This window comes from Pterocles gutturalis, unplaced genomic scaffold, assembly GCF_000699245.1.
Source record: "Pterocles gutturalis isolate BGI_N339 unplaced genomic scaffold, ASM69924v1 scaffold26512, whole genome shotgun sequence".
NCBI classification, from domain to species: domain Eukaryota; kingdom Metazoa; phylum Chordata; class Aves; order Pterocliformes; family Pteroclidae; genus Pterocles; species Pterocles gutturalis.
The window spans coordinates 1-27,787 of record NW_010111003.1 but is presented as its reverse complement, the minus strand read 5'-3'; the positions used below and the strand labels follow the sequence as shown (position 1 = coordinate 27,787).

The 27,787-nt window shown below is 39.8% G+C and overlaps 1 protein-coding gene across 1 annotated transcript in view; it reads left to right on the top strand.

Moving 5' to 3' along the window:
* Positions 1-19,978, top strand: part of OTOA (otoancorin) — a gene marked incomplete at its 3' end in the record, with an annotated part of 33,109 nt that extends 13,131 nt beyond the window's left edge. Inside the window, exons 15-27 of the mRNA XM_010073613.1 lie at positions 213-268; positions 652-769; positions 1,276-1,349; positions 2,827-2,962; positions 3,995-4,185; positions 6,324-6,417; positions 7,557-7,686; positions 11,236-11,423; positions 14,381-14,536; positions 16,090-16,232; positions 16,671-16,807; positions 17,795-17,892; positions 19,786-19,978. Coding sequence (XP_010071915.1) covers positions 213-268; positions 652-769; positions 1,276-1,349; positions 2,827-2,962; positions 3,995-4,185; positions 6,324-6,417; positions 7,557-7,686; positions 11,236-11,423; positions 14,381-14,536; positions 16,090-16,232; positions 16,671-16,807; positions 17,795-17,892; positions 19,786-19,978 — 1,714 coding nt within the window. The remainder of the gene's footprint in view (positions 1-212; positions 269-651; positions 770-1,275; positions 1,350-2,826; positions 2,963-3,994; positions 4,186-6,323; positions 6,418-7,556; positions 7,687-11,235; positions 11,424-14,380; positions 14,537-16,089; positions 16,233-16,670; positions 16,808-17,794; positions 17,893-19,785) is intronic.
* Positions 19,979-27,787: the final 7,809 nt, after the last annotated feature.

Sequence of the window (27,787 nt, the reverse complement as noted above, 5' to 3'; positions counted from 1 at the left end):
TGTTTAACATTATCCCATAGTGCCAGTCAGTGATGTCTGGTGAAGAAAAAATTCAGCACTGGGTGCCAAACCTTTTGGTTGGCCAAACTGGACCACAGAAATGCCTTTAGAGTACATAAGAGAGTTAAGCATACAAAAACCTTGCAGTAGATGTTGCCTCTTACAACTGAATTACCTAAGCTTAACTTTAAATGTGGTGGGTTTTATTTCAGGCTTTGTATCTGTACGAATTACTGTCTAAGAAAAACTATCCTGTTGACCTGCTAAGGTATGGATGATAGTCTCTCTTGAAATGGAGTTTAAGTCTAGTTTTGTGATGAGAGCAGCTTTGAGATAAACATAAACACTATGTGGTTGTTTTGTACTGTCTTATGTTTATTCATTCCTTGGTATCACAGGATAATTCATCTTCCTCATTAAAAAGGGTCTCCAAATCCAGAATCTGGATCAAAGCATTGCAGAGGTTTTGGTATTTTAAGGCTCTGTCAATATTTTTCAATGTAATTACATTTTTACTTTTAATAGCCTTTCATTTACAAGAAAGGGGAAAGAGAGGTGGTCAAGAAATGGTATCTTGGGACATGGTTGTGGGGAGTAAGAACTAGATCCTGCTTAAATATGCACAAGATTGAACTTTGCTTTTCCTATCAGCACGGGACAGCTTGTGAAAGGAGTAACTTGTCAACTCATCGAAAGTATGGGCACAGACTTTTTTTTAAACACTTTTAAGTTCTTTGAAAAAAATCTTCACCTGCTTTCTCCCCATCAGGTAAAAACAAAAAAATACTTTGTTACACAAACATACTACCCAATATCCAAACTGTAGGTAAATTAGAATTTGGTTAATTGTATTTTCTTTTTTTTTTTTTCAAAATCTTCTGTGTGCGAACTTGTCTGTTAACCTATTTCATTTAAATCTTTTATGTGTATATTCATCTGTTATCATACTTCATTTTGCCGATTTTGTTTGTCACTTACAAATTGCAAGAAATTTCTACAGTCCTTCCAACTTGCTATTTCATGAGTAATCTGTTTGGAAATATATATAAAAAAAAGTTTTGAAAACATACAAATGCACACAAATGTAGGATATTAGATCTCTGATGCCTACAAGAAGAAAACTCTAAACTACTTTTAAAAAGCCAGAGAAAAATTCTCTCTGAAGATAATATGCACAGTTTTATATATGCTTATTTATAAATTGTAATAAACCATATTTTCATTATTCCTCAAAGTTTACAAATATTTAAGATTTTAAATTTTTGTTGCTTTTAGGTTAATTGCTTGGCTTGGAAGTTTTGGAAAGTCTCCAATGCGTCTATTCCTCCTTTCCTCTTATTGGTGCTTCCGTAAGTTACATCTTATGACACCTTAAGTTACTGCATTTGTAGCAGTACACTCAGAGTGGTCCTTCTGAGCACTTTGTTAATAACCTGGTGGTGATTCAAACAAATGGTGATTTATAAAAAGTTGACACTGACTGTAGCCAAAATCTGTGTCAAGTGAAAGTTGGTAATACCTGATATCTTTTAGTGTAGCCCATTCTTATCACAATTGTGAATTTACTTGCATCTCTGAAATCAGTGCCCCTTGAAGCGCTCTGTGCACAAACTGAATCACGGTGCAGTGCTGTGGCAGCAATGAAAAAGCTTGTAACATGGCTGCTTATGCTGTTGCTGATGTCTGCTAAAGTAAAGGGGTTAATGCATTGGGCTTTCTTGAGCATAATTGTTTAGAATCACAAAACTAACTTAGATGCACTTTATAGTGGATTTTTTTTTCTTTTTTATTTTTCTTTTTTTTTTCCCCCTTAGGTTATGAAACTTGGTTTGCCTATTTGTTTAGGGGGTTTTTTTGAGAGTGGATATGTAAGACAAAGCCATTGGGTATTGCCAAAGCATATTGGTCTGTATGGTTAAAAACATTTCTGTGTGTTTAAAGACATTTTTGTAAGTTAGCAAAACTTTGCATTATGTAAATAGTCAGGTAATATTCAGTGACAGCTATTTTATTTAGAAAAAGAAAAATAATTGTACCTTGATAGGAACTCCTGAATTGTACAACTTGTTAATTCTCCTTTTTCTTTATTTCTTTCTTCCTACATGCTTAAAGGGATAAAAGGGAATGAGAACTATTCTTTTCCTGGGTTCTTTTTAATTGGAAAAAAAAAAAAAGTAAGAAAAGGATTCTGTTTGAAAAGGCATTACTCTGTTTAAAAACAATAAAATAATAATAGAAAGACTTTAATACAAGGCATTCTACAAACTGCAGCACCAAGTTATTTGGCCGATCATTGCATGTTGCTTGGTCAGGGCCAACAGGGCTTGCACAGCTTTGGGTTGTGGCTTTATTGGCAAAGGCTGCCTGACACTCTGTGTGGAGAAGAGCATAATTTTGTTTAATTTGGCAAGCCTTCTTGGACTTTGATGAAAAGGAAGCCTACTCTAAAACTATTTGTTGTTCTTAACCCACCCACCACATCTTCATTCATCAGAGAATTATTCCTAATAAAAAGGAGAAAAGGGAAAAATTTCTGAACTGTAGACAATCTTGTTTCATATGGTGTTAAAGCATCTCAGATCACTTTCATCCACTTGCAGCTGTGTATGACCCTTAGACATTGTTTAAAGGGAGGTTATTGTGCTGATGAACTGGAAGAAAAGATGTAAGTTAAAGTAAGGTGTGGATTGATTGCAACTTTTCTGGCCTGGCCGGTTTATAATTCTACAGGTCCAGACTGGTCCCTAAATTTTTCCGTCATCACAGATTTTATGGGTGTACGAAGGTCAGGTTTACATTCTGAGACTGTTTGATCTCTTCCTGCAGGACTGAGTACCTGGAGTATGTCTCAGGCCCTTTGTGTGTCCCTTTCATTGCAAGTCTGGGGAAGACTGAGATGCACCTTTTGAATCCAAGCCTTCACAAAAAGAACACAGTCCTGCAAAAAGTGCAGGAGTGCTTGGTAGGTGCGGCTAGGAGGGGTCAGCAGTGGAAGGGGAGCTGCAAAAAAAGTGATCTGTAATTAGCCACTGACAATGCCAAAATAAGTGAGAGTGCTTTATTAGCTTTCTCTCACTTTATTTCCATGTGGTGCATCACAAAGTTATCCTGACAACTTGCACTCTCCAGTCTGCCTGTCCCAGGCAAGAGCAGCTTAGACTCTCGCCTAGCTCGGGGAAGCTGTCGGTGCCAAGGCCCCAAGCAACCTGCTGTACCTGGCCTGATGTGAGCGGGGCGGTTGGACCGGGAGACCTCCAGAGGCCCCCTCCAAACCCAGCCATTCTGTGGTCTGGTTGCACATAGTACTGCACTGCATTTCATACACTAATGTCAGTCACCATCTACATAGGTTCTTGGCTTACCCATCTGTATTCTTATGGGGTTTTTTGTGTACTGTTTCAATTTTATTGTTCCTTGACTAAGGAAACATTTTTGTAGCTTCCTTAACAATTTTCCTCGACTCCAGTGGTTGCCAGTTTTTAGGGGAAACTGGTTCTTTGATGTAGCTGTGAATATTCATGTCCTGATACATACCTAGCAGCCCTATAATCCCTAGCATTTTGGCAGCTGCTTGAGAAACCCCTTAGAGCTAAGCCACAGCGAGAGCTTGTGGCCCCTTTGCCTCAAAGGCCCACGTGAGGGCTCTGCTGCCAGGCAGAACTTGCAGCACCTCTGCAGAGGCTGGTGGTCACCTGGACATAGAGATTGTGGCAGGAGATTTAGTTTTAATTATTTTTTATGTGTGCTTCAGTGTGGAATAAAGACTGCACAGAAAACTCTGATAAGTGCTTATTAAATATCACCAGTTGCACTGGTGAAAGCAAAAAGCATAAAGCAGTCTTGGCATAAATTGTAGATTAAGTTGCCAGTGCAGACTGTTGTATCTTTGTTCCTTAAAGGGTCACAGAGCTTAAATGTGTTGTGATGCAGTTGAGTGATATAGGGCAAGAGCAAAGATTAACTACGCCAACAAGGTAAACGCTTCTTGTTTCAGAACGGCTCCATTACTGATGAATATGATGTTGACCTACTTGGAAATCTAATCTGCCACTTACCTCCAGCTTTTCTGCATGGCAGAATGTCCCTGAAGGCAATGGCAGCAGCCCTTCATCAATTCAAACTCTGCCAACAGCTCAACCATGAGCAAAAGACTGAAATTAAAGACAAACTCCTCGAGTTATATGGGTAAGGTATTAGATATACCGCCTTGCTTATGCTGATGGTTAAGCCATGTAAATAACAACCATTGGCTTTGCCCACATAGAACTGCAGTGAAAACTATCGCTGGCCGAGCTTGGGGTCTCTGTCCACTAGAATGACATTTCTGTTCTTGTGTGTAATATGATAACTGTGGAACAAAATACAACCCCCGGGACACACTGCATGACTTAATTCCCAGAGGAACAGAAGAGAAAGTGTAATGTTTGAGGAGGGGCAGGGAAACACACTCTGGCATGGTGAGAGAAAGGGCAGTACAGGTAAAGAATGGTGCAGGAATGTAATGGAAGTGGGGTACTCGGCATGCTGGTGTTAGAAGAGAAATAAGGAAGACTGCCAGCACCTGTGGCAATGGTAGAGAGATAGAGAAGAAGCAGAGGGATATAAAGTTCAACCAACTGAAGCTACAAAGCAGACAGCGTGTTAGATGTCATTAATGGCTCAGATGAGGAGGCTGATGGAACTACACTGTGTCAGTCTGCTGTATCAGTCATGCAAAAAACAAAGCCACCCTCTATCTGGGAAAAATATACTGTTTCTCTCATGCATTGTCTTTTAGAAGTATTTTGCATTTGAAAAGGGAGGCTGAGTGCATAGTTTCTAACCATCCCTTCAGCCCCTAAGTCTGTCACTCGATCCACGTAATCATTTTAGTTGCTCTTTCTTTTTAGCAGGAATTTTTCTGGTAATGGAATAGCTTTATTTTCCAGCAGATCCCATTTGTGCATTTATCTTGATAGAGATTCATTTTATTGAATCATGACACACTGTGCCAAATAATATTGCATTGTGTTTTGTTTTATTTTATTTTACTTTATTTTATTTAGAAAGTATTTGTCTGGTCAAACATCCTCAGAGTGGAGCAGCAAACCAAAACAAGTTTTGTGTGAGAACATGCACTACTAACAGATTTGTTACTACCATCTTCTTCAGGCTCTTTCAGGCTGAAAATTAGTTATCGAAGTGCTTTCTTAAGTCAACCACCAACTGGGTTGGCTAACATTTGTCAGATTTGTATCAAACAAACAGCCCAAACCTGCACAGTGCTAAGCTACATCCGTTTTGAAACACGCAGCACCACTCAGAACTGAATCTGAACTTAATTTTTAAGACCTGAAATTCCTACAAATGATTTAGCATGTTATTTCAAGAGATATGGTACCTACGATAGAATTGATCTCTCACACAGAAATGGCTTAAATGTCCTTAGATGTGGCCCTCCAGGATGTTAGATGTGCCTTCCATAACTCTTGACATTGCAGTTGAATGAAATAGCAGGCTGCACAAATACAGAGCTAATAAGGTAGGGATTTAAATCTTTGTTCCATCACCTGTGTTTTGTGTTTCTGTCCCTTAGTTTTAAAAAGGCAGCATTAGCAGCAGACTGGTGCCACACTGAGTTACTTTCCTGAACTGTTTAGTGAACTCAGTCTTTTCAGAATGAGGGGGAAGCTGTCCACTTCGCCTAAGTGTGCAGGGACCTGTTTTTCAGAAATGTTGAGCACCCACAGCTCCTGCTGACCTCAGAGGAAGTTACAGTTGCCCAACGCCAATGAAAAACAGCCCCTGTATACCTGCAAATAGTTAAATATTGGAATAGAGGACAGTTTTTTAAATTTATAAGCAGGTACTGGCAAGTATTGCTTGCTTGAAGTATTAGCCACATTGGTCCGTAGGATAAGGTTCTTGGAAAAATGATGGTTTCAATTTTGGTTATGACATTTCTACTTCTCTTTTGATACCATTTTGCAGAGTACTATTGGAGTATGAACCTGATAGAAGATGGTACATTTTCCTTAAAATAAATAATTATTTCTCTTTGCTTGAACACTGTAGTGCTAAGGATACTATGACTATTGAGGGAGAGAGATCTCCGTTACCACAATATTTGAAGGCTTTCTCTGAATATATTGAGAATTCCACTAATGCCCTATATTTCACAGGAGATGAGAAAATGCAATCTGATGTTAATAAGCATTAATCCTCACAGTGGCATAGAAGTGCCAGTGTTTCTTATGTGATACAGTATAAGAAAAACTCTGAAGTTTTAGTATAATTCTGAGTGTAAACATTCTTAAATATAATTTTCCAAAATATTTCTTCAGCTCCCCAAACAACTGGACAGCTGAAACAACATTGGATGTTGGACCATTCATAGCTCTGCTGTCAAAAGGAGAATTAAATGTCCTTGCTGAAAAGGTATGTTTTGATTACAGTTTTATAATTTGGAAAAGATAATGTTAGAATTTGGATTTGTGAATGCCATAATGCAGTCTAAATTATGTGACCTGAATGCTAAACTAGGTAAAGAATTCTCTTGGCAAGGAACCATGTGCTGATGTTTCACACATTCTTGACTCCATCAACATTTCTGAGATTTCTTCTTGAAAGTAATGGTAGTATGAGCAATTATTTGCACGTATACAATGATAATTGTACATTGTCATGTAGAAAAAAAAAATGGTGCATTTATAGTGATGCAGACTCAACCATTTTTAGTACTTTACACCTTGTAGTGTTGTTTCCTCCATTCCCCCACCTTCCAACCATAAAAGTTATGTTTCTTATGCTGGGATCATACTGATCAAATTGGCATTTATTCATGTAGCCCTTTGCCCTGGGGCCAGTGTAGCACACACAACAATAACTGATAGCCTCAGCATTGCACTTGGTAGTTTCTTTGCCCTCTTTAGTTCTTATAATGTTATAATTTTTATGTATAGGAGTAAACTATACTGGAATGAGGAATTCATTCTTCAGCAGAAATATGTGAGCACAGTCAGCAACTTCTCCTCAGGAGTTAATGCTCATAATGGACCAAATAGAGTAGGACTCTTCAGCTGAAAGGGAGGTGTCTAGCAGGGTGGAGGAGGGAGGTCAAAAAAGCCTAAAAAAGGTGAACAGGTTAAAGTTATTTCTCATAATTTAATTGGGTCCCTATCCTCAATTCTTCCACTCATCCGGCAAATTTAAGACAAACAGAATAAAGTACTTTCCATAGTGCGCATACTGAAATGGTGGAACTCATTGCTACAGGAGGATCTGGACACACACTCCAGTCAGGCAGCGCTCAGGTATTGCCAGAACCTGAGAGGGCATACAGGAGGGAGAATCACTCAGAATTTGCTTTGTTTCTATTTTTTTTCCCCCCTCAAACATATGCTGCTGACATTTCAGTAGTAGACAATTTATTCTCCTCTTCTGAGACATCTGCACAAATAGGAAGGAGGCAGAGCTATTATTAACCCCTATTTTGCTGAGGTCTGGACAAGTCTTTCCCTGCAAATTGATTTGTTTTGAAAGGGAGAAAGAAGTCTTGTTTTTTCTTTCTTTTGAAGTTCCCAGATATAATTTTACAAATAGCAAAGACAATTGGACCAGTTTCTTCAGCTGAAGAGCTTCTGTCAACTGTGTTTGAATCAGTCTCCAATGCCACTGCCAACATCGAATCATCTCTCACCATTCCTGGTCAGTATTTCACCTTCTGTCTGTGCAAAGCGCCGGGTTTACCACGGTGCCATTTTGGGCTGTGATGGTGCAGTTCAAACACACTTTTTGTTTCACCTTGTCATCAAGTGCATTCTGAGAAGCTGGACAATAAGAAGTAAAGAATCAAGTAACTTAGAGGTTCAGACTTTTAGCAAAAGCAGTGAGAGTCTTTGTTCTGTTGCCTGTAGTTGTCTGATGCATTGACCAATTTCTGAAACTATTTCATTACAGGATTGCATGGTTAAGCATCTCCTGGGATGTTCCTGAGTGCACGAGAGAAAAGATTAATGATTTGAATTAGAGGGGTTTGTTTACTTTTACTTTTTCGTTTATTTTTACTTTCCTTTGAGTCTAAGTGAAAATCTTTGAATTAAAAAGCTCTGAAGGTGACAAGTTGCTGTTGTGCCAAAAGATTCCACATAGTTAATACTTTGCCAGACTTGAGCATATGTTAACTGGGTTGTTCTTAAATTTGATTTTGGTGGCACTGTTTTTTGTCTGTCCAAATGGACAAAGTTTGTTATAATCTAAAAGGTGTTTTAATTAGCAATCAAACTAATCTATTAAAAGCTCTGGTGACAAATGGATCATTTGCTTTGTTTAAGGTACATATTTTGACTTTAATCTATTATTACAATAACTGTATTCTTTCGCTTACTTGAAATTCATCCAGGCAGAATTTTTAAGCTATGCTATCCTGTGCCATGGAAAACAACCCTGCTGCAGGGAGGCTTTTGAAAGCGCTAATGGGAATTTAGACCCCAACAATTTCAAGGAGTTTGGTTCTGTCTACCTTTGTCTTTGAAAATCTCCCCACTGCTTCTGTGCCTAACAGAATACAGGTCCAAGCTTTCAGCAAGCCCTGAGCCACTCTGGAAATCCATCTGCTTGTGTAACAGCAACTCTGAATAATGACTGTGTGACTCTGGGAATGAATTTCTTCCTGATAATGCGGTATTCATATACAGAGAGAGACAGAGGGTGTTCTACAGATTTGTATTTTTGCATAGTTGGAAAAAAACCCAAGACCTCTGTTGATCAGAGGAGTCATTAGACAATTATCATGCTTTCAGAAAGCAGAATCAAGCTGGTAGAATAGCAGAGTGTTAGTCCTGCTGTATGCATGAAATTCACTCTTCCTTCAAAAAGTAAACCATCAGATCATAAATCCTATTTCTTTAAATATGAGCCACAGGACTGTAGGTTCACCATCAGGTATTTCAGTATGCTTGTGTCCTTATGGGTGCTTTTTTAGGCCTGTGGATCACAAGAATGTGAGTCCCAAAGACTTCTCTAATCAGACTGACTCACATCCAGGGCAGTTACAGAGCTGTCCCACCTTCACTGCAAGACCAATACAAACCTGCCAGTGAAGCTAATGGTCTTTATCAAAGCACAACAGGACTCCAAGGGCTATGGAGGCTTTTCATTCTTCACTGGGGTGCACGAACTCAGCTGGGGGGGAGTCTGGGAGATTAAAAATTGCAGGATTGTTTGTGCTAGTCAAAGAAACGATACTTCTGCAGACCAAGTGTGGTATTGAAGTTCTGTTACCAAACATAAGTGTATCAGCTCCACACAACTCACATGGTGGTTTCAATAAGGAATGAAGTTTTATTGTGTATTTGTAAATCACTGGAAAATTGAGTGTTATGAAAATGGCTCTAGAATAATAGTGATGCTCATCATGCAACCAACCTGCTATTTAACGTTTCCCAGTCCAGTTGTGAGCTAATATTAATAACATAACAATTACCAGTGACAGAGTTCTTACAATCTATGTCTACATCAAGATAAAAACAAAAGTGTCACTTAAGGCAAGATGGAATGGATGAGGCAAAACTCAGGAACCGTGTGTCCTGGATGCTACCAGAAAGCAGTGGCAGTGCTGGAAAAAGAATTCAAGTTGCTCACCTCAAGCACTGAGATGTTATAATATATTATATATAGAATATGTTCTTCATCAAACTAATTGTGATTATGTAGAATCATATAAAAGGAAGAGTGAAGTAGCATCAGATACAGGATGCAGAGCCAGGAGTCTAATTAGTATTTCCCTCTGTAATCCCGCTAATGTAACTGGTGTGTTACAAATAACAACATCAATGTTTTTTCCAAGAACACAAAATATTAGGTTTTCGTGCCTTGGGGAAGGGAACTGTATTGTGTCTGGATGGGTAGTATTTACATGATAAAAGCTGACCTTTTGCATCAGGGGAAAGTGAAACAATGCAGCTTCACAAGAGGGCGGTGTAAAGGGAGAGCAGAACATCAGCTGGTACAGTGGAAGCTGAACAACATTTTCGTTTGCTCAACAGATTCAATCTTTTCAGTGTTCTTCCCACTACTGCAGCTTCCTTTGATGCAAATAAATCTCTTCTCTGCCTCCTTTCAAAGTACAAATCTACTTTGTACATCCTCGCTTTAATTTATTTATCGTGGGGAGCTTAGCTCAGGCACAGCATCTGTGAAATCCTTGCTTTTTACTGGTAATGACTGTGTCTGAAGACATGTAGGGATTATTTGGTTTAGGTAATTGTTTAATAAGGTTTTCCTAAATTAGTGACAGGAGAGAGAGCAGTAAGCAACCACATTAGGATTCTAATTTCTGCTTTCCGTCAGTATTAGAGGTAGATTATGCCAACAAAGACCAGGATTTGTTAAAACACACAATGGAAGCTGTTTCGTTTGATCATGCATAGGGCCAGAACCTGACCGTAAATAAGATTTTTAAATGGAGTTTGTCTGCCCAAACAGTTCTCTTGTAAGTGAACAGACCTCTCTAGATCCTGACATTTTAACAACACATTTGACATAAAGAACAAGCTCCGCGTTTCTCTGACACATCCAGATTCTGTCTTCACCTTGTTTAAATGTCAGATGAGTCTTACAAGACATACATCTTTGTCAGGGTGTTTCAGAGTAAAAGGACCTCTGTCTGTTACTTTCCTGTTGAGCTGGATTCACATATGGGCTGTTTCATCGTGAAGTTTATTCAGCTGCAACATTTTTTTGTGAACAATGACAGCTATATGGAGACTTCCACCAAGGTCATCCTGAAGATTTGCATTTCATCCTTACTGAAGCAAAGCTCCCAGCAAATGGTGGTTTTACCTCAGAATAAACCCTTGCCTGGGGTTTGATGCCTTTAGAGAATTAGACTTGAAAGAAACTTGCAAGATATTGGTTACTCTTACTGCACACATCCAGAGTTTAGTTTTGTTGTGGCATCCTATATTGTAACTGTTCTGAAATATATATCTGCTCCTGTTTCCTCTTCCAGCTTGCACTGCCGTTGGAAGACAAAGAATATAATCAATTTCTTGCAAATTAGGCAAATTCCAGTTTTACATCAACAATGTAAATATTTAAAGAAATTATTTCATTGCAAGATAATTAATTTATCTGTATCACATCAGCTGCAGACTAATTCATAGTCTGTCACTCTCTTAAATCTCTGTATTACTTTGATTTCTTTTTTTTTGAGTCTGCTTGAAGAAGACTCTTGATATTTGACGTTTTTTCCAGATTGCCTGGGAACCAGAGCTCCTTCTTCAGATGAAATTATTAAATTAGCAGAAGCAAATGTCTTTTGGTCAGTTCAGGAACTGAAATGCATGGACGCAGGGACTTTTGACAGAAATGTGGAATATCTTGGGACTCTCTCAGGATTTAACACCTCCCAGCTTATTGCCTTGAAGGAAAAAGCCAAGGAGGTAACTATTCTGTCTGTGAAGGAAAATTAAATCCATAATTTGATTTGCTGTTATTGAACTATGCAGTTCTAAAATAACTGTGCTGTGGCAATGTCACTACTACTGCAAGAATATCTATTGTTTATTGGAAAAATAATGTGAGATGGTGATAGAAGACTATTGCCCTTACTTTAGACTCAACGGGCAAGTGGTTCTGAGCTATTAGCAGCTGAAAAACTTAAGTGCTTTGACTTTTGAATTGCTTTTTGGTTGCTTGCTTCTCACTTTTCTTTCATAAATGAAAAATCAGCAAGCAGTACTACAGGCTGTTGATTGCCCGGCTGAGGATTAAGCACAGAGTGTTAAACTGTCTACATCAATGTTAAATATAGTTTACAGTGGTGTAAAACCAGACTGACTGAAAGAGGAACAGGACTGTAGTCTCAGCTCTCATCATCACTCCCTGCAGCACCGCTGGCACCTCTTTCTCTTGGAATGCAGCAATGCAGCTCCTCTTGAGCTCTTCAGAGAGGTCTCTGCCTGGGCTGAGCCCGCACACGATGTCCATGCTGCAGCGGGAGTGAGGGAGGCTGGGACTAAAACTTCGCCCACCTGGCACTGCAGTGCAGGATCGGTGCCAGAGCACTGCGGGCAGAGTGCTGCGCTGGGTGCAGTTCCATGTGCTGTGTCCGGGGCAGAGCCCCAGCAAGGGTCTGGGCTCCACGCGGTGCTGCCGTGGCCAGCTGTGGGCTGGGAGAGAAGTCAGACCTCGCTTCATCCCTGCTGTTGGTGTTGCACTCCTCCCTGGGGGTGCCCTTCTCTTGCTGCTTTGTGGTTGACTGCACTGCTGGGGAACAGGTTGTTTCAGCAAGGAAAAGCCTTATGGTGCAGTGAGACGAGTTGTTTTGGTTGCAAGAAGACCCAGAGGTGAAGAGGGTACCATCCCCAGCCCATCTTCACCTTCCTGTCACCAGCATCTGCTGGAGGTTATCTGCTCCCATCTCTGCATGGCTAGCCACTCTGTAATCCCATTCTGTCAAAATGATCCAGTGTTTTAAAAGTCCTTTTTAGGCTCCATCAGATCATTCTGACAGAATGAGGTTAGGAAGCATCTACAAGTGTCGATGCTGCAAGTGGTACAAGTGCAGATGCTTGGGGATGTGAGTGCTGTGACCTCTGGAGGAAAGCAGGGGCCAGGGCAGCATTGCCTTAAACCAGCAGAAGGTGTGGAGCTGGCCACGACTTTTGGGTAGATAGGGCCAACAGTGCAGTTTTTAGGAATGAAGTTCAGCTTTTAAAACTCCTGAACTGAGCAGGTGCTGGAAGAGAAGTGGCACTAACCAGATTTCTGAAGCAGATGGAGACTCTGCAAGTCTATCTCTGCTGCCGTAGGACACTGCATCGAGTGCATTCTTCCCAAGACAGCTTCCCTCTGTCAGCACAGGGATGTGTGGGTAGGAAAAGGAAAAAAACATAATCCCAGAAGAAAATAAAACCAGTGCTCATCTGAGATAGTGGGAAATAAAATATTTCACAGCAGTGCAATGTAATGGTGTACTTACAGAGTGATAGCTGTTGTAGAGAAATTGCCAACAAGGTTAGTGCCCTCATATCCCAGCTGTATTCAATTCAAAGATACATAAATCTGTAGTGCACTGAATTAAAGTATATTCTCTCTGTGTGAGTGTTTGTAAGACAGATTGCTGCTAGACAAAGACAGACTGCATATATACTAATTTGCAAAATGTAAGATAGTGTTACACTGAACATGAAGCATGAGAAATCAGACAGTACGGGCGAAGCTCTTTGAAATTACGTGCATAAGATGCTGTTATGTTATTAACTAAAGGGTATCTTTGATTAAAGGTTTGATTAAGCCAGCTTTAATTTCTCCTAAATTGATTTATTTCCTCTAAAAGAAACTGCGTACTACACATGGTCCCAAACTAATTCAAAAAGTCTAGTTATCAGATTGTGTCTTAATGAAAGTAAGAAGCTTAGCTCACTTGAGTGGAAGGTCTCCAAGCTCTGCGATAGTAACAGATGTGTGGATCTGTAGTCTCTAGGTGATTGAGGACAAAGGAGTGTTTCAGTTTCATGTGTTGTGTTATTTATATTGTTATGTCTGAGACTTCATCCAGCACTGTAAGATAATACTATTTATGAAGTACTTCAAATTCTGTAGTTTATGACCCAGATCAGGAAGTAGACACATATTTTTAACTGCATGTGTTTCGTGTATCTCTTAAGCTAGAGAATTAAGAGCTTTAAAATTGGGCTAATGCTTTTTACTATCTATTTTCTTTGGAAAAGATTGAAATTTCCCAGGCTTAGACCCTTTTTCTGTTTCTTTATGACATCGTAAAACCAACATAAAAGATCCAGTGGAAACTCAGTCAGGAGGTACAGCTCCAGCAAAGCATCTCTTAAACAAATCCTCAACCCCAGGGTCATAGTTGGGAAAAGCACCTCGGCAGTCCTGGGGCTGCTCTGTGCTGGATATGCACATTGGTATGAACAGCAGATAGTGTGAAATTCTGTGCAAGGAGTATCTCATGCCAGAGATCTGGCCCTTTTTCTTATTTTATGTAGGTTGTACAGCTTCATATGTATCTGCCACGGGCAGGGACACCTTCCACTAGACCGGGTTGCTCAAAGCTTTCATGATAGCGGTGTAACAGTGTGGATTTCAGCACAGGGTTGCACTTTTGTTGTTTTTAGTGGTACTTGTTCCTCCAGCAACACTTGCAGCAGTCTGTGCGCAGACTTACCAACAAGCTCAAGCTGTACAAGTTGCAGCATTTTTAGATAAACCATCCATTGTTGATGTAGAACCTTGAAAGTCTTCACAATACGCAAGCTCTGCCTTTTGTGTGCAGAGAGGCATACTTCAGGTATTGGGACTTCAAAACCACGGGGTCTGAGAAATATTCATAATGATCTAAGAGACACTGTAGAATAATTAATTTCTTCTAAAGGTCTGGGGATCCCTGCCAGACTGGAAGAGTTATCATATTGTTTCTCTGGGCCGCATTGCTCTGGCACTCACCGAACATGAAATCGAAGAGCTGGATTTGCGTTCTGTCGATACCATTTCTGTACTTAGTCAGCAAACAGAATGGACCCTTGCCCAGGTAAGGATGTTACTGAATGTACTCCTGGTGAAAGGCTCTGGATTCACACCGTTTGGGACTGAACTCCTGGAATTGCCTAGGAAACAGCCACAGCAATCCATGCTCCTCCCTGCTGCTCTTTTGCAGCTGCGACCCTGGTGAAGGTGGGCAGATAGGTCAGCACTGGTGTCTGCCTGGCTGCTGGCTTCCCTAGTGACATGGCCTCCTCCCTGCTGCTCTTTTGCAGCTGTGACCCTGGTGAAGGTGGGCAGATAGGTCAGCACTGGTGTCCTGGCTGCTGGCTTCCCTACTGACATGGCCAAGAGGACATCAATCAGTCTGAATTGTGGTGGTGACAAATGCATTCTTTAGCACTGGCTCACTAAGTAGTAGAAAGAGCACAGCCCCTCCTCTCACACTGGCCCCAGAATAGACGCTACTGTCAGGAGATACTAGTCCTTCCTAACTTCCTAACTAAGTCCTTTCAGTAACCGCTGAAGAGGTAGTGTGCTCCTTGACCCCAGCATCCATGGTCCTAGAAGCCTAAGATGTTAGCAAATACGCTCCTCTTATCTTCCTTTCCTTGAGTAACTTCTAGTTATGTCAGTGGGACTTTCATAATAAGAGTTAAAAGCTTTTATTTGTATATGCAATTGGCAGCATATTTCTGACCGTGTGACCTGTACCATCCGGGCTCCTCAGTTGCACAGATGCTGACATGGTGGCTGCCAGCTTTGGCAGAATATCACAAATCTGTGTAATAGATTCTTGTTCTGAAGAGCACCATCAGAAGGAAGCGCTCGGGAGGATTTTTGCAATACTAGTTGGCTTTTGAGGTTTCCTGCTGTCAGTAAGAACAGCTAGTTAAAAGAGATTCATCCTGCCTAAATTCAGTTGTCTAAATGTTAGGCAGCTAGTTTAAGCTAGTAATTTTAGGCTCAGCACTGTGGATAGATTAGGAGATCTTGGAAAATGCTTGTTTCTTTCACTGACTTTGGAGGATGCCTTGGTGGCAGGCTGAAACGAGACACACAGTTTTTAAATGGGTAGTTTAGGATGAGCACCATCCTAAACGACTTGGGCTGGCAAAGGCATGTTGGTACCAATATCCCATTCACATGTGAAAGTTAATCCTAAACACAGGTCACCACCTGTATATGACACTTTAAGACAAGACCACCTGAGTATTAGAAAAACTAGAAATTTCATATTGATGCCCTTGAGTAACTGATCTTTTCTTCTAGCAATTTAATTGGATTGGGCAGTTCTGTTCGGGGCTTCAACGCCCCTTCTTCTGGGGAAGTGTTTCCTTGTGACCCCACAGAGGAGGTGCAAGAGTGCTGTCAACATACTTGCACTTGGGAAGGGGTTGTGTAACAGTGCCCTGTTTAAGTGTAACATGTAGGTGGTGACAGTGCTCTTCCTGAAGGCCATGGAAAAACTCCAATTAATTACATTGGGGAGGCTCATGATTATATACGGTCCATAACTTCTGGTAAGATTTTGAGCTTCTAGTAACAAAAGCTTCGATTTTGTTTACTCTCTTCATGCATAGTATCTTTCTGCTTTTGTAGGCAAGATCTATTTTGCAAGGTTTTCTGGAAGACTCTGGCCAGACGATCAGTACACTGAAAAGCTTTGATTTAGTTGGATTAGGAGCTATCCTCTGTGCTTTGAACTCCACGGAAGTCATGTCCATAAGGACTGCTGAATTCAGGTACTGCATCTAATACTTAATGAAATTCTTGTTAGTGTCTCTGTTGACAGAATTTGTTGTGCAATTTGTTTTCCTTCAAGATTTCCAGATGCTAAAAGACACTTTTTTTTTTTTTTTTTTTTTTTTTTTTTTTTTTTTTTTTTTTTACATTTTAAATGCTTTTAGAAGAGCAGCAACTGTTACGGAAGGCGTATACTAGTTGTTTAAAACATATCCTATTTCATTTTCCTCTGCCATTTATATCCCACCATTTAAGTATTGCATTGAGAAACTCAGGTTTTTGCTCAAAGCATTACATGTTTGTGTGCAATTTATGGCCATATATTTTAACTTGAAAATGGGTTTACAGTCTTCTTACAGCAGGCTAAGTATATTCCAGGCATATTTAGCATTGCATGTAATTGCAGCACATAACATTAACCTTGTTGCCTTTTGCAGTGCTGCTGTTGCAAGAATTGGCCTGTTGCTTTGTAGCACCCCTGTTCTGAGACAATTTAAGACGATGACAGAATCTGTGTTTGGTACTGCTACCAGCTGGAACAGCTCTGTTTTACAGGAGATTGGTACTATAGCAGGTAACAAAATTTGGGCTGCAGACGGTGATGGTTCTGAAGCATTGTTATTAAGCATTATGAGACAGGTTCACGTAGCAGTGCATTTTTCTAGACTGGCAAAAGACATTTCTTCCAGAGTGGAGTCACCTGCGGGGATGGATGTCCAGCAATTTCATTAGCACTAAGGAAAAGTCGTGGTATTCTCCGTAAGCTTCTCAGAGTCTGCTCAAACTGGCTCTGGGGGGCAGAGCCTGAAGTCATTTGGGTTTTGTAAGCTGGAAAGGGTAAATCAAAGAGGGCAAAACCAACCAGGATTTCCGACTCAGTCGCTATTTGTGAACCATGCTGCTACAAGAGTGGCTGTATTGGGTTGGAGCAGTGCTCTACCTGACCGAGCATCCTGCCTCCTACAAAGGAAAGAATGGGCTGCCCAGGGAGGAGCAAAAGAGCAGGGTTAGCCTGGAGCGATGCTGCTCCAGAGTGTTCTCACAGACTCAGAGATTTCCTGAGCCAGAGGTCACACACAGTTTTGTTCATGGAGTTATTTCCTTGTGATCATTTAACTGCACATTGAACTCTCATAAATTTTAGCTTCCCCGATGCCTGCAGCAATGATTCCACACTGTAAGTACCTAATGGGTGAAGAAGTAACTCCCATTGCATGCGTTTGTGCTCCCTGATCTTGCATCAGGAGAGGCTGTGAACAAGCATTCCCTAATAACATCGCTTATGATTTTATTGATTTTTATCATTCTCTATTTTCCAAGCTAAAATAACTCAGGTACAGTACATTCCATACCAATGTTTAAGGTCAGATGATTTGTCATGTTGGAATATAATGAAAGAAACAAAACAAACAAAGAACCATTATCTCTCTTCATAATGCACTGGAGTAAACCATGTACCAGGTATTTTGTATAAATGCTTAAAATTTGTGTTAGCCTAAAAATAAATTTAACAAAAATAATATTAACTGAGTTCTGTTCTTACTGTTTTGGGTTTTTTTAGGTGGTTTGAATGAGGATGAATTAAAAGCTTTTGATAAAAATTTGATGCCATATTTCCAGCCAATAGCAATAAGACGTATACCTCCTGAAATTTTCCAAGTAAGTGCGCAATTATTGAAGAAGTAACCAAATTTCTATTGTTTTTACTCTAGTATAAATAAATTGCAGCACTGATTTATAGTTTGGATTTGGGTTTCAGCAAGAATTTTTCTGTAGTATGGTTAAGTGAGAGGCAGTCAAGGATGTGAAACATTAACTTTCAGCTATATCATCTGTATTTTTGATGCCCATAAAATACGTTAGAGAAGCTTTATGTATTCTTCAGAATGTGTCCCAAGGAAAAAGCAAAGATCTAGGGTCAGAAAGCAGGGAATGGACTCTTCCTTCTTCCAACACTGTGTTCAGATCTGTTTATTAACATTTGCAAGGATGCTATCGTAGCTACACATTTCTCTGCTGACTATGTAAGAGCTTTTTTATTACCCTAAAATCTGGCAACATTATCCTGAGTTAGCTCTGAAAAACAGATTGTACAAGTAGATACAGATCGGTAAGGAATTACATCTAATTACAGTAGTTCTGAATGTGGACCAGAAATTAGAACATAGATCTTGAGATCATTGCCCCTGACTTTATTTGATTTAGTGACAAGATTAATATTCTGCCTAGGCTGGTCTCTTTCAGATGCTTGGGCAAGCAGTGTACTTACGGACAGATGAGCTAAACAGATAGTTAACTGTGTCAGCTTCCATAAAAGAGAAAAACTCCTTGAACACTAACTGTTCTGCACAGTACCACTGACAGTTTAGATAAGCTTGAAACGTCCTCAGTGAAACTATTTCTTTGAAAAACAGGCAAAGATTAAGATCTATAGCATCTTGTAGAATTTCTTTCAAATAGCATACCTTTTTGTTAGTAAGAATAGTAATGAAGCTACAAAATGTGCTTAAAAATAACAGGGCACATTACCAGAAGGGTTTTCTGTATTTGAAAGATTCAAAGCAGATTTTGTTTTCACACAGGTTTTGTGTAACTTCATTTTAGGGCTGTATACATTACTCAGATTTTTATTTATTAAAACTTCAATTGTATTATGGGCTTTAATTGAGTTAAGAAGAGGCTTAATTCAAAATTTCTGGGCCTTTAGGCATTTACATGAGGTTACTCAGTTCAAAAGAGCACACTGTTTGGTAGACAATGGAAAATTGGGAACGATTTGCTCCATTGTCTGACCTATTTGGGAAAGGGAATTTAGTCTTTCTAAAGCAGAAACCTGGATGCAGAATTGTTGCAGGAAAGAAGGCTTGTTGTGTAGGAGGGCTGAAATTCTTGAGACTGCAGAATGTTAACTAGAATTGAAGCAATGCAGCATGCCCAATGCCTGCAGGCTTTACAAGCTGGTTACTTGCTATGTGGTATAAGATAATTACTGTGAGATTCTGATTGCCATGTTTCATTTTTAAATGCAAGTTTCAATATGACCAAACTTGGAAGATTTTCAGTCTAAAAGAGAAAATTGAATAATGAGATTAGAACATGGTTTTTTTCGTCTCATTGCTCTACTGCTATCTCTAATCAAAGGTCCAACTGAGGTTCAAGTGAGGTTGCTTGGGAGCAGATCTAAGAGGAAATAAATGAAAGCACAAGAGCATGCACAGTGTCGTCAGTCTTTGAACAAATCAGAAAAGAAGTGGCTGGAAAATTAAACTCCAGCAATATATTGAAGAAGTGTCGATACAGTGTTGGCATAGAAAGCTTCTCAAGCTGTCAGATCCCAGCAGCAAAGAGAAGGGTGAAAGATAAGTGAGTGGTCAGTGAAATAAATGAATGCAGAGAATTTTTTTTAAGCTCTCTTGAGCTCTTTTATAGCAACCCAATGTTGAAGTCTACTTCCCCTCATTCCAAATGCAAGACAGCGCTGACTTCTGATTCCTTTCCTGCCCTTTATAATTGACAGCCTAAACCAATTTCTCTGGCTTTTATTCCTCCCAGGTATTGTCCCCAGAACAAATAGCAAACCTGGGTCCTGAAAATGCCGCCATGGTTACCAGATCGCAGTGTGAGCATCTGAATGAATCGCAGCTCCAGAGCCTTCAGCTGGCGCTGGACGGAGCCAGGACCAGCACCCCAGAGACACAAAACGCTGCAAGCACTACCCAGCTGGTGCAAACGCCAGCTCTGAGTGGTGAGTAGAGTCACTCCCTCCTTCTGCTTAGAGGGGAAGGGCACTCACACACCAGTGAGGTGTGCAGCCTCACAGCATCCACCAGAATCATCAGACCTGTATCTTAAAGGTGGGTTGCAGTGAATTTTCTAATCAACTTTTTAACTCATGCCTCAAATCATGTGTCTGACCAAGATGAACAGCAAGAGGGTTGTTGGATTTACCCACAGCAAGAGAGAAATAACAGAGGAAGCTTGGCAGATGGCATTAGCAGCTATCGCTTTCAGCCCAGCTCCATCATGTGTGTGACCTGTTCCCTCTGTAGATATGCTAAACGGAGGATTTTCCTGGTAAATATCACCTGAATTCTTGAGTAGTGTGTACCACCCCTATGACGTGCTTCTCTTCAGAGCTGTGTATGTAAACCGAAAGTGGCCATTCTGACCGGTGTCATCTTTTGAGCAGCTGAATATAATCAGGATTAAGTGTGGAATTTGCTGCACTGCTTTGGGGTGGTGTAGATAAGACTGTACTGAACATGAACTGTGTTGTGATGCTAAGACATAGTGCTTTCTGCTTTTCAGGTGCTCCCTGTTTGAGTGGCTTCAGCATCTGGTTGTGTGCTGTGCTTATGCTGCACCTGCCTTTCTGAATCCACGACTGTGAAGCCTGAGGTAAGTTATACTTTCAGTAAGAGGTAGCTTTGTATCAGAAACTGTTCACCTGTAGTAGTGATGGCTTAGCAGTAGCAACACAGGGTGAAGGAAGGACTGTGGGACAACCTTCCTGCTTTGAATACAGAGATAACAATTTCTGAATAAAATTTCTATATTACAAAGGTGTCTTGTACCTCTATTAGAGATTAGATTTTAATCAAGGGGAAAGCACTTTATCTTATCTTTACTGTAAAGCTGACCTTAGCAGAAGTATATTTAAAATTCCATGTAACACCAATCCATCACTCATTGTTACTTGGAACATGTTGTTCATATTAATCTGCATTTTGCCTGTTCCAGTCTATTGATAAGACTTTATTCCACAACTGCTTTGATAATCTCCAATTAAAATCATCTTGCTATTAACTTTCATTGGATTTTACCATTTTGACAGGCTAAAATTTAACAAGAGTGCTGGTGGGCTTAAGGTATAAATTCCAATTAATCAAACTAAACGCTTAAGTGTTCTACTTAATCTTTAAGACTGCAAATCAAAGTACATCAAAAGACTTAATATATTTCTTTGCTTTTTGATTTTCAGCTCAGCGTGAATAGTAGAATCAAGAGGCTCTGAGATGCCTGAGCACAAAATCGTTAATTTCTTAAAAGCAACACCTGCACCTGCCATCACGATGTGAAGTACCCCCTTTTCCTACCTTTACCATTAACAAGTAACACAGGGTCCCTCCAAATACTTCAGACAAATTTTTGAACTGGAAATAGCTTATCTGTCTCATGAGAAAATCACAGAAAGATACACTTGTGTGTTAGGGAGGAGCCTGAATGACGCAGGGGACAGTTAGCAGGTGACTGTCATTTGGAGGCTGATGTATTGTACCCAGTGCTTTTTACATTGGCTAATTTGGTCACACTGCTGTATCCATCTGTTGGGTTTTCTTCTTATATTTTGAGTGTACATTCTCTGCACAGAGCCTATCCTTCTGTGTGCCATAGTAGAAACTGTACTCAAAGTTACTGCTGTTGCAATAAAGGAACTTCATCTCTGGGCCACTGGTTTAAATCCTGCTCAGATGAGAAGTGATGATGTGTTCTTATAATTTAAGCACCTGTATGAAGTGTAGTTCCTCGTAGCTGTATGTACTCAACATAGAACTGTTGACAACAAAGGGTATTGGCAGTACTGTTAGTATTTCATGCGACAAAATGCGCCTTGGAAACCTGCTTATGTTCATCATGAGATAGTCCCTTCACTTCAGGTGGGGTTGAAGTATCCACCTGGGAATAGTAAGGGGAAACTGTTCACTGGGTCCAGTACTTTCCACAAGCTCTGTAATAACTAATTTATCATAATTATAAACCACAAATATTTTCATGTGTTTTATCAACATACGGCTTACATGTCTAATGTTCTTCATGCCATGCCTCAGTATTTTAACCAATGGAAAAAAAAAATATATTAAAAATCCTCTGCATGTGAACATACATTTTGATGTTGTTCAACATGATTTTATGCAAAGAACGCAGGGTACAGTTTTCCATTTTGCAAAATTCTGTATCTTCTACAGACTAAAATGGCAATGCATAAGTTTAAGAGTTTAGCTTTTTCTCTTAGGGATGTACTGTAGTAAATGCCTTTCAAACTTTTATTTGTATTTCTTTATGACGAATATTGCATCTAGCTTCTCAGCACTGAAAGCAGAACTGAAATTCTGCTACAGGTGGGGAAGCATTTGGAACGAGGCTGAGAGGGGGAGCTGGAGGGAAGAGACTTGCTGCTTTTGCTGCTGCTACCGGAAGGATGAATGGTAGCTGTGGCTGCTGTTGGGAATAACAGCTCCTGCCACAATCCCATATATTCTGTAATTCCTGAAGCAGCAGGAGCCAACCTGATTTTCGGGGCTTTGTTACTGGCAAAGTAGGCAGTGAGAGCACGGCCATTTTTCCCCCGCTTCTGTTCCCTCTCCCCTTTTATCAATCTGCTGTGCTAGGAGCTGCCTTTGCCTATAATTAACCCTGGCAAGTGTGACATGACGTTACAGATAATACTACATGCTTTAGTTTTGCATTTTATGAGCAAAGAACTACCATTGCTGCAAACTGCCTTGCACCTTTTTCTCTAATGCTAAGGATAAGATTCCAGCTTTTCCTGCTCCATTTCCTTTTCTGCACGTAAATAGTAGATTGTGACATTTATTTAAATAGAAAAAAAAATAGTTTTATCAATCCCAGCAACTGCATGCAAATGCCCACTAAAAACGAACAATGCTTCAATGGATCAAATACATTAAAAAGATTTATCCAGTTTTTCACATTAAAAAGTTCTGCTTCATTGTGAAAGTACTAAAAGGTTGTTTGATTTCTAGAAATTGCCTGACTTGAATTCTGTATGCACTTCAGTGAAGATGCAGGAGAATATTTTCATAGTCAAGAAGACAGCCAGCATTTCCAGTTCAGCTGTTTAAGTCAGATAAGTTACTTAGCTATACCAAGCACTTCAAAAATCTATATGAGCTGAAAATTATCTTCTTCTGTCAATGTACCTAGGAGTGATTCTGTCTGCAATTATGCGAGTCAGAGTTTAGCTTTTAATTGGAGCAGGAGTGAACTCTGTTTTGTACCATCTGTGATGTAATTTCTTTCAAGCACAAGTGCTTTTAAATAGCTGAACTCCTCCATTATTTATTTATTTTATTAAATTAATAATTACGTTAATAACTTTGGCATTGCATTTATATTTGGTCACAGACTATCTATTTCTCACAAGAGTAGTGTAGGAAGGGTACATGTGGCGCACCCACTTAAGGTACTTATTTCACGGTGACATTACAAATCCTATTTGGTTCTTAAGATGGTGCGAGCATCCTCAATGGTGAGTACTGTAGAAAAGCAATTTCACTTTTGCCAGTGTACTTCTGGTAAAGGTCACTGATGGAAAACTCCATTCTACAAAAACATGTGATTCACCTCCCTCAAAACTGTTGCAACTGAATTTCTGGGGGAAGAATAGATGGAAAGGAGAGAAAGAGATGGAGAGCACTGTTGTGCATGGCATGTAATCTGCTCCCCATGTATGTAATCTGCTCTCCATTCACAATCTGACACACTTCCATTGCTAAGAGGAAACTGAAACACGTACACTTCCTTTTTACTCCTGTGAAACAAACCACAGAACTGCTCAATGCAGGCATCCGTGTCATAGGATACTGCTAGTGTAACAGATCTGTCTCCTGGGTGTATGTATATTATATATGAAGAGCACACGATCGCTTTCACTGGAATGCACTAACAGGAAAAGCGTCTCACAGTCCCTCTCTTTTCACACCATCAGGATTTTGGGGAAGAATACTACAGACAAATGTTGTAGAAAGATTTCTTTGATCCTTAAATAAATTTTTCTGTTTGTTGTAGAAGTGGGTAACATTTGTTTAAACCAAGCTTAATTTTTCCTATATCCTTTTAGTTCTAACATTTATGTTTGACAATAGAGGAAAAAAAAGAGATCAATGCATAAATCTGCTGTTGAATATATATTAATGACAAACATTTTCTTATCTGCACATTGTGAGAATTGCAGCTCTCCTCTCCGGTTGTGACTGCTCTGATGGTTGCTAGGCACTGCCATACATACTGCAGGATATACATCCGACTGTTGACAGTCTGACATAACTCCGGTGTAGCCCTACATCTTCTGAGTGTTGTGAACCATGGCACAGGCAGCCCTGGGGAGCAGTACGTACAAGAAGGTATTTAATTTAATTCATTTGATTGAATGCAGGATTCTTAAGGGGTTAACAGACCGGAATAAATACTCTGTTGGCTTATTATTTCAGTGCCTGACACCTTTATATTCAGAATCATGTTTAGAAAAGAGAAAGGGGTTTCTGGTTCTGGATCACCAATAGAGAAAATATCTCTACCACCTGATACTGAGGAAATGCCACAATCGTGGTGTCTTTAAATCCCTGAAGATAAGAAAACAACTACCCATCCACAGTGTCAGAAAACTGTTCCTGTTAAAGCTGGCATTATGGCTGTTGTCAGGTTTTGTACAGTACTTGGAATGTTTGACTCCCAGTGATCTCAATCTGTCACATCAGAGCTAACCAACTCCTGTCAGTCTGAGGCTCTAAAGATATTGCTTTACAAAACAATGGTATCCTTCTTTAATTTCAAGAAGCCCTTTATGCCTCTGTATAATCTGCTCAAATATACTAGAGGCAGTCATGTACTGCGTTATGGCAGATTTAGCTTATCATTTGACTGCTGCACCTATTGGAGGATCATCACCCCCTGATTTATTTTCGCAGAACACAGACTGCAATCCCATCATATTAGACCGGGAACCCCCCCCCAAAAAAAAAAAAAAAGCCTGATATTCTAGGCTAGTACACAACTGTAAGCAATGTGGTCTCTTTATCTCAGTGGAAATGTTTTTGATTAGTGTGTGGGTTTGGTTTTGTTTTGTTTTTTTTTTTTAAAGCAAGATCTGCAGATACATGGGCCTACAGAGGGCTAAGAACCTTATTTTACTCCCTTATAGTTCTGATCAGTAAAATGTTCTCTCCTATGTCGTATGATGTGGGACAGCCTTGTGGACTGCTGTTGTGGTCAGGGATCTGACTTCCCATTCCAGTAAGGCAGCAAGGAAACTGGATAGAAAAGACAGGTCTGCAAAGAGTAAACACAAACTCCCATCTAAGTTAAATTTCTTTTATCTGTGCCCCAGTACATCTGAAATTGTTTCTTAGGAAAGGTATTTTGTGCAGTGTTACACAGCATGCTTTTAAAAGTGCAGATAAATGACAAACTTTTCAGAGAACAAAATAAATCTGTGTACCATCCAGGTATCCAGAACTTCCTGTTTTAGTAAAGTGTCTGGTCCATTATCAGACCATCTTCCCATATGTATCTACTCAGTCTCTAAATGGAGAAATCACGAGACTGGCTCATACACCCCCCTGACCTTGTCTGGTATCGGGACCTGTAGCAGTTTTGTACCACAGGATATTTTTACCAAAAATTCACATCTGGTTCTTTAATTGTACCCAGAAATAGTCTAGAAATGTGTAACACTTTTTCTACTATGAGTAGCAAGCAGCCAACGTCCATCTGTCTCGTCCTGCCCCTTCCCATTCAGCATCACCCTGCTTCTCCAGTCCAGACTGAGAGGATTTTCTTGCTCTCATGATGCAGGAACACAAGGCATGTTCAGAGCTTGCAATCCAAGTGACTATACATTGGAATATTACACGGAGGAATTGTGATTGTTGGATTTCTTGCTTTGCTGACAATAGTGTAACATTTATCTTCTGATGTTTTAGCTGCTATTAATTAGCCTTACAAATATTTAACAGCATCTCACTTGATATCTGCCATCTTCTCTTTGGCGGACAAGGAGAAAAGAAGATAGGCCAGGAGTAGATTCCTAGAGGAGAAATACGAAAATACTAATCTGTAACAAATGCAGCAGGATAGTATTTTCCAGCACTCCTTTCCCCAATAATTTCTAACTATTGCATAGAATAGAACTGTATTGATTTATCAAAGAATAGCCATTGCTATAGTTAAAATCATGTGTTGGTTTGATGCACAAGCTAAAGCTGCCCTAGGTTATCTTTGTCTGGAGCCTGATGTGTTTCAATATTGAATCAGATGTCAAAAAACAACTTAGATCACAAACAAATTCTGAATATATCCTCCATGAACTGAGAAAGAGGTTGAGAAAGAAGGGATGTCAGCTCTTTGCTTTTAATGTAGCTATTAAAATAGATTCCAGTTATGCACCTGGCAGTGTTTTTATTAGCTACTTTTATTTCCATATTCATCCTTTCAGAAGTGTTTCCATTTAACACATTAAATGTACATATTTCAATCAAGCCTCTGTCAAACAGCTAACCCATCTAGTTCAGCCAGTGCTTTAAGACACTGTACTTTCAGACCTTATCGTTACATTTATATATAGTGATGGAAGTGCCACAGCATTGCAGCCACAGCCACTGTACTTAGTTGCACGTTTCCCCCACTGCTGCAGTCTATACCACGGAGCTGGGGAGTTCCATCAAACACCGTCTTCAGTACAAATTCTCCAAGGACTGGATTTGGGTTCCTAACGTGTCCTCACGTAGGCAAATTACTGGTAATTACATCAAACATGATTTGATGCTGAAAGTTATTCAGTATCTGTTTAGAGTAATTAGTCTATTAGAGTTCAAATCTATTAAACTTTTCAAATGTAACATATAACCTCTTCTCCTAGGGCATTATAAGAGAAGAAGAAGAGATCCTATGGGGCTTGTCAAGGAGTTGTATTGCTGTACTTGTAAACACAGTGATTTAAGAGGACAGGCTTTGATTCCTAATCTCCAAAAATAAATAAATGCTTCTGTCACACTGTGGGTACTTACTAAAAAAAGATAAACTCAACAGGAGGTACTAATCTGTTGTCTTTTATTTCAGGGAATATGTAAGACCTTTAAACATTTCAGTGTTTATGCTACATTTTAAACAAGAAAATGAAAGATTGCAGTTAGCATAATTTTTCAAACAATATATAACCTTCTGCTGTGAGAAATTTTCTGTACATGGCTCTGTACATCATTCTGTAACAATAAAGTCCATAACGCTGTTTCCTCCAACAATGGGTGTAATAATGTAAACCAAGAGATTTTTAAGAAATAACTTACCCTTTCTGTTACTCTATAAAAAAGCAAAGCACCGCTGTTCAGCTGGAATAACCTGTTACCCATTTTCCACAGTCATGGGAAATCCCATTCCTGTCGGGCTATTCCTGCCTTTGCTTTGGGATTTGTTGGGTTTGGATTTTGGGTTTTTTTGGTTTTTTTTTTTTTTGTTGTTGTTGTTGTTTGGTTGGTTTTTTTTTACAGAGAACACCAGAGAGTTTCTAGAGTACTGCTAAAGAGGAGATCCACCTCTTTGAACTGCACACTGGACAACGATGATGGGATGTGCTCCTTCAGGGTGAGCGATTCCGGACTGCCCCGATGCAGCAAAAGCCTTATCGGTGCGAGGAATAATTTCTATTTTTTCTTGGAAGATTTGCTTACTCTCTTAGGCTACTAAACATGAATCAAGTCACTTGCTGGTTTCCATAAAACACGAGAACAGGTCTTTACTGTCAACTGCTCCACCAGCC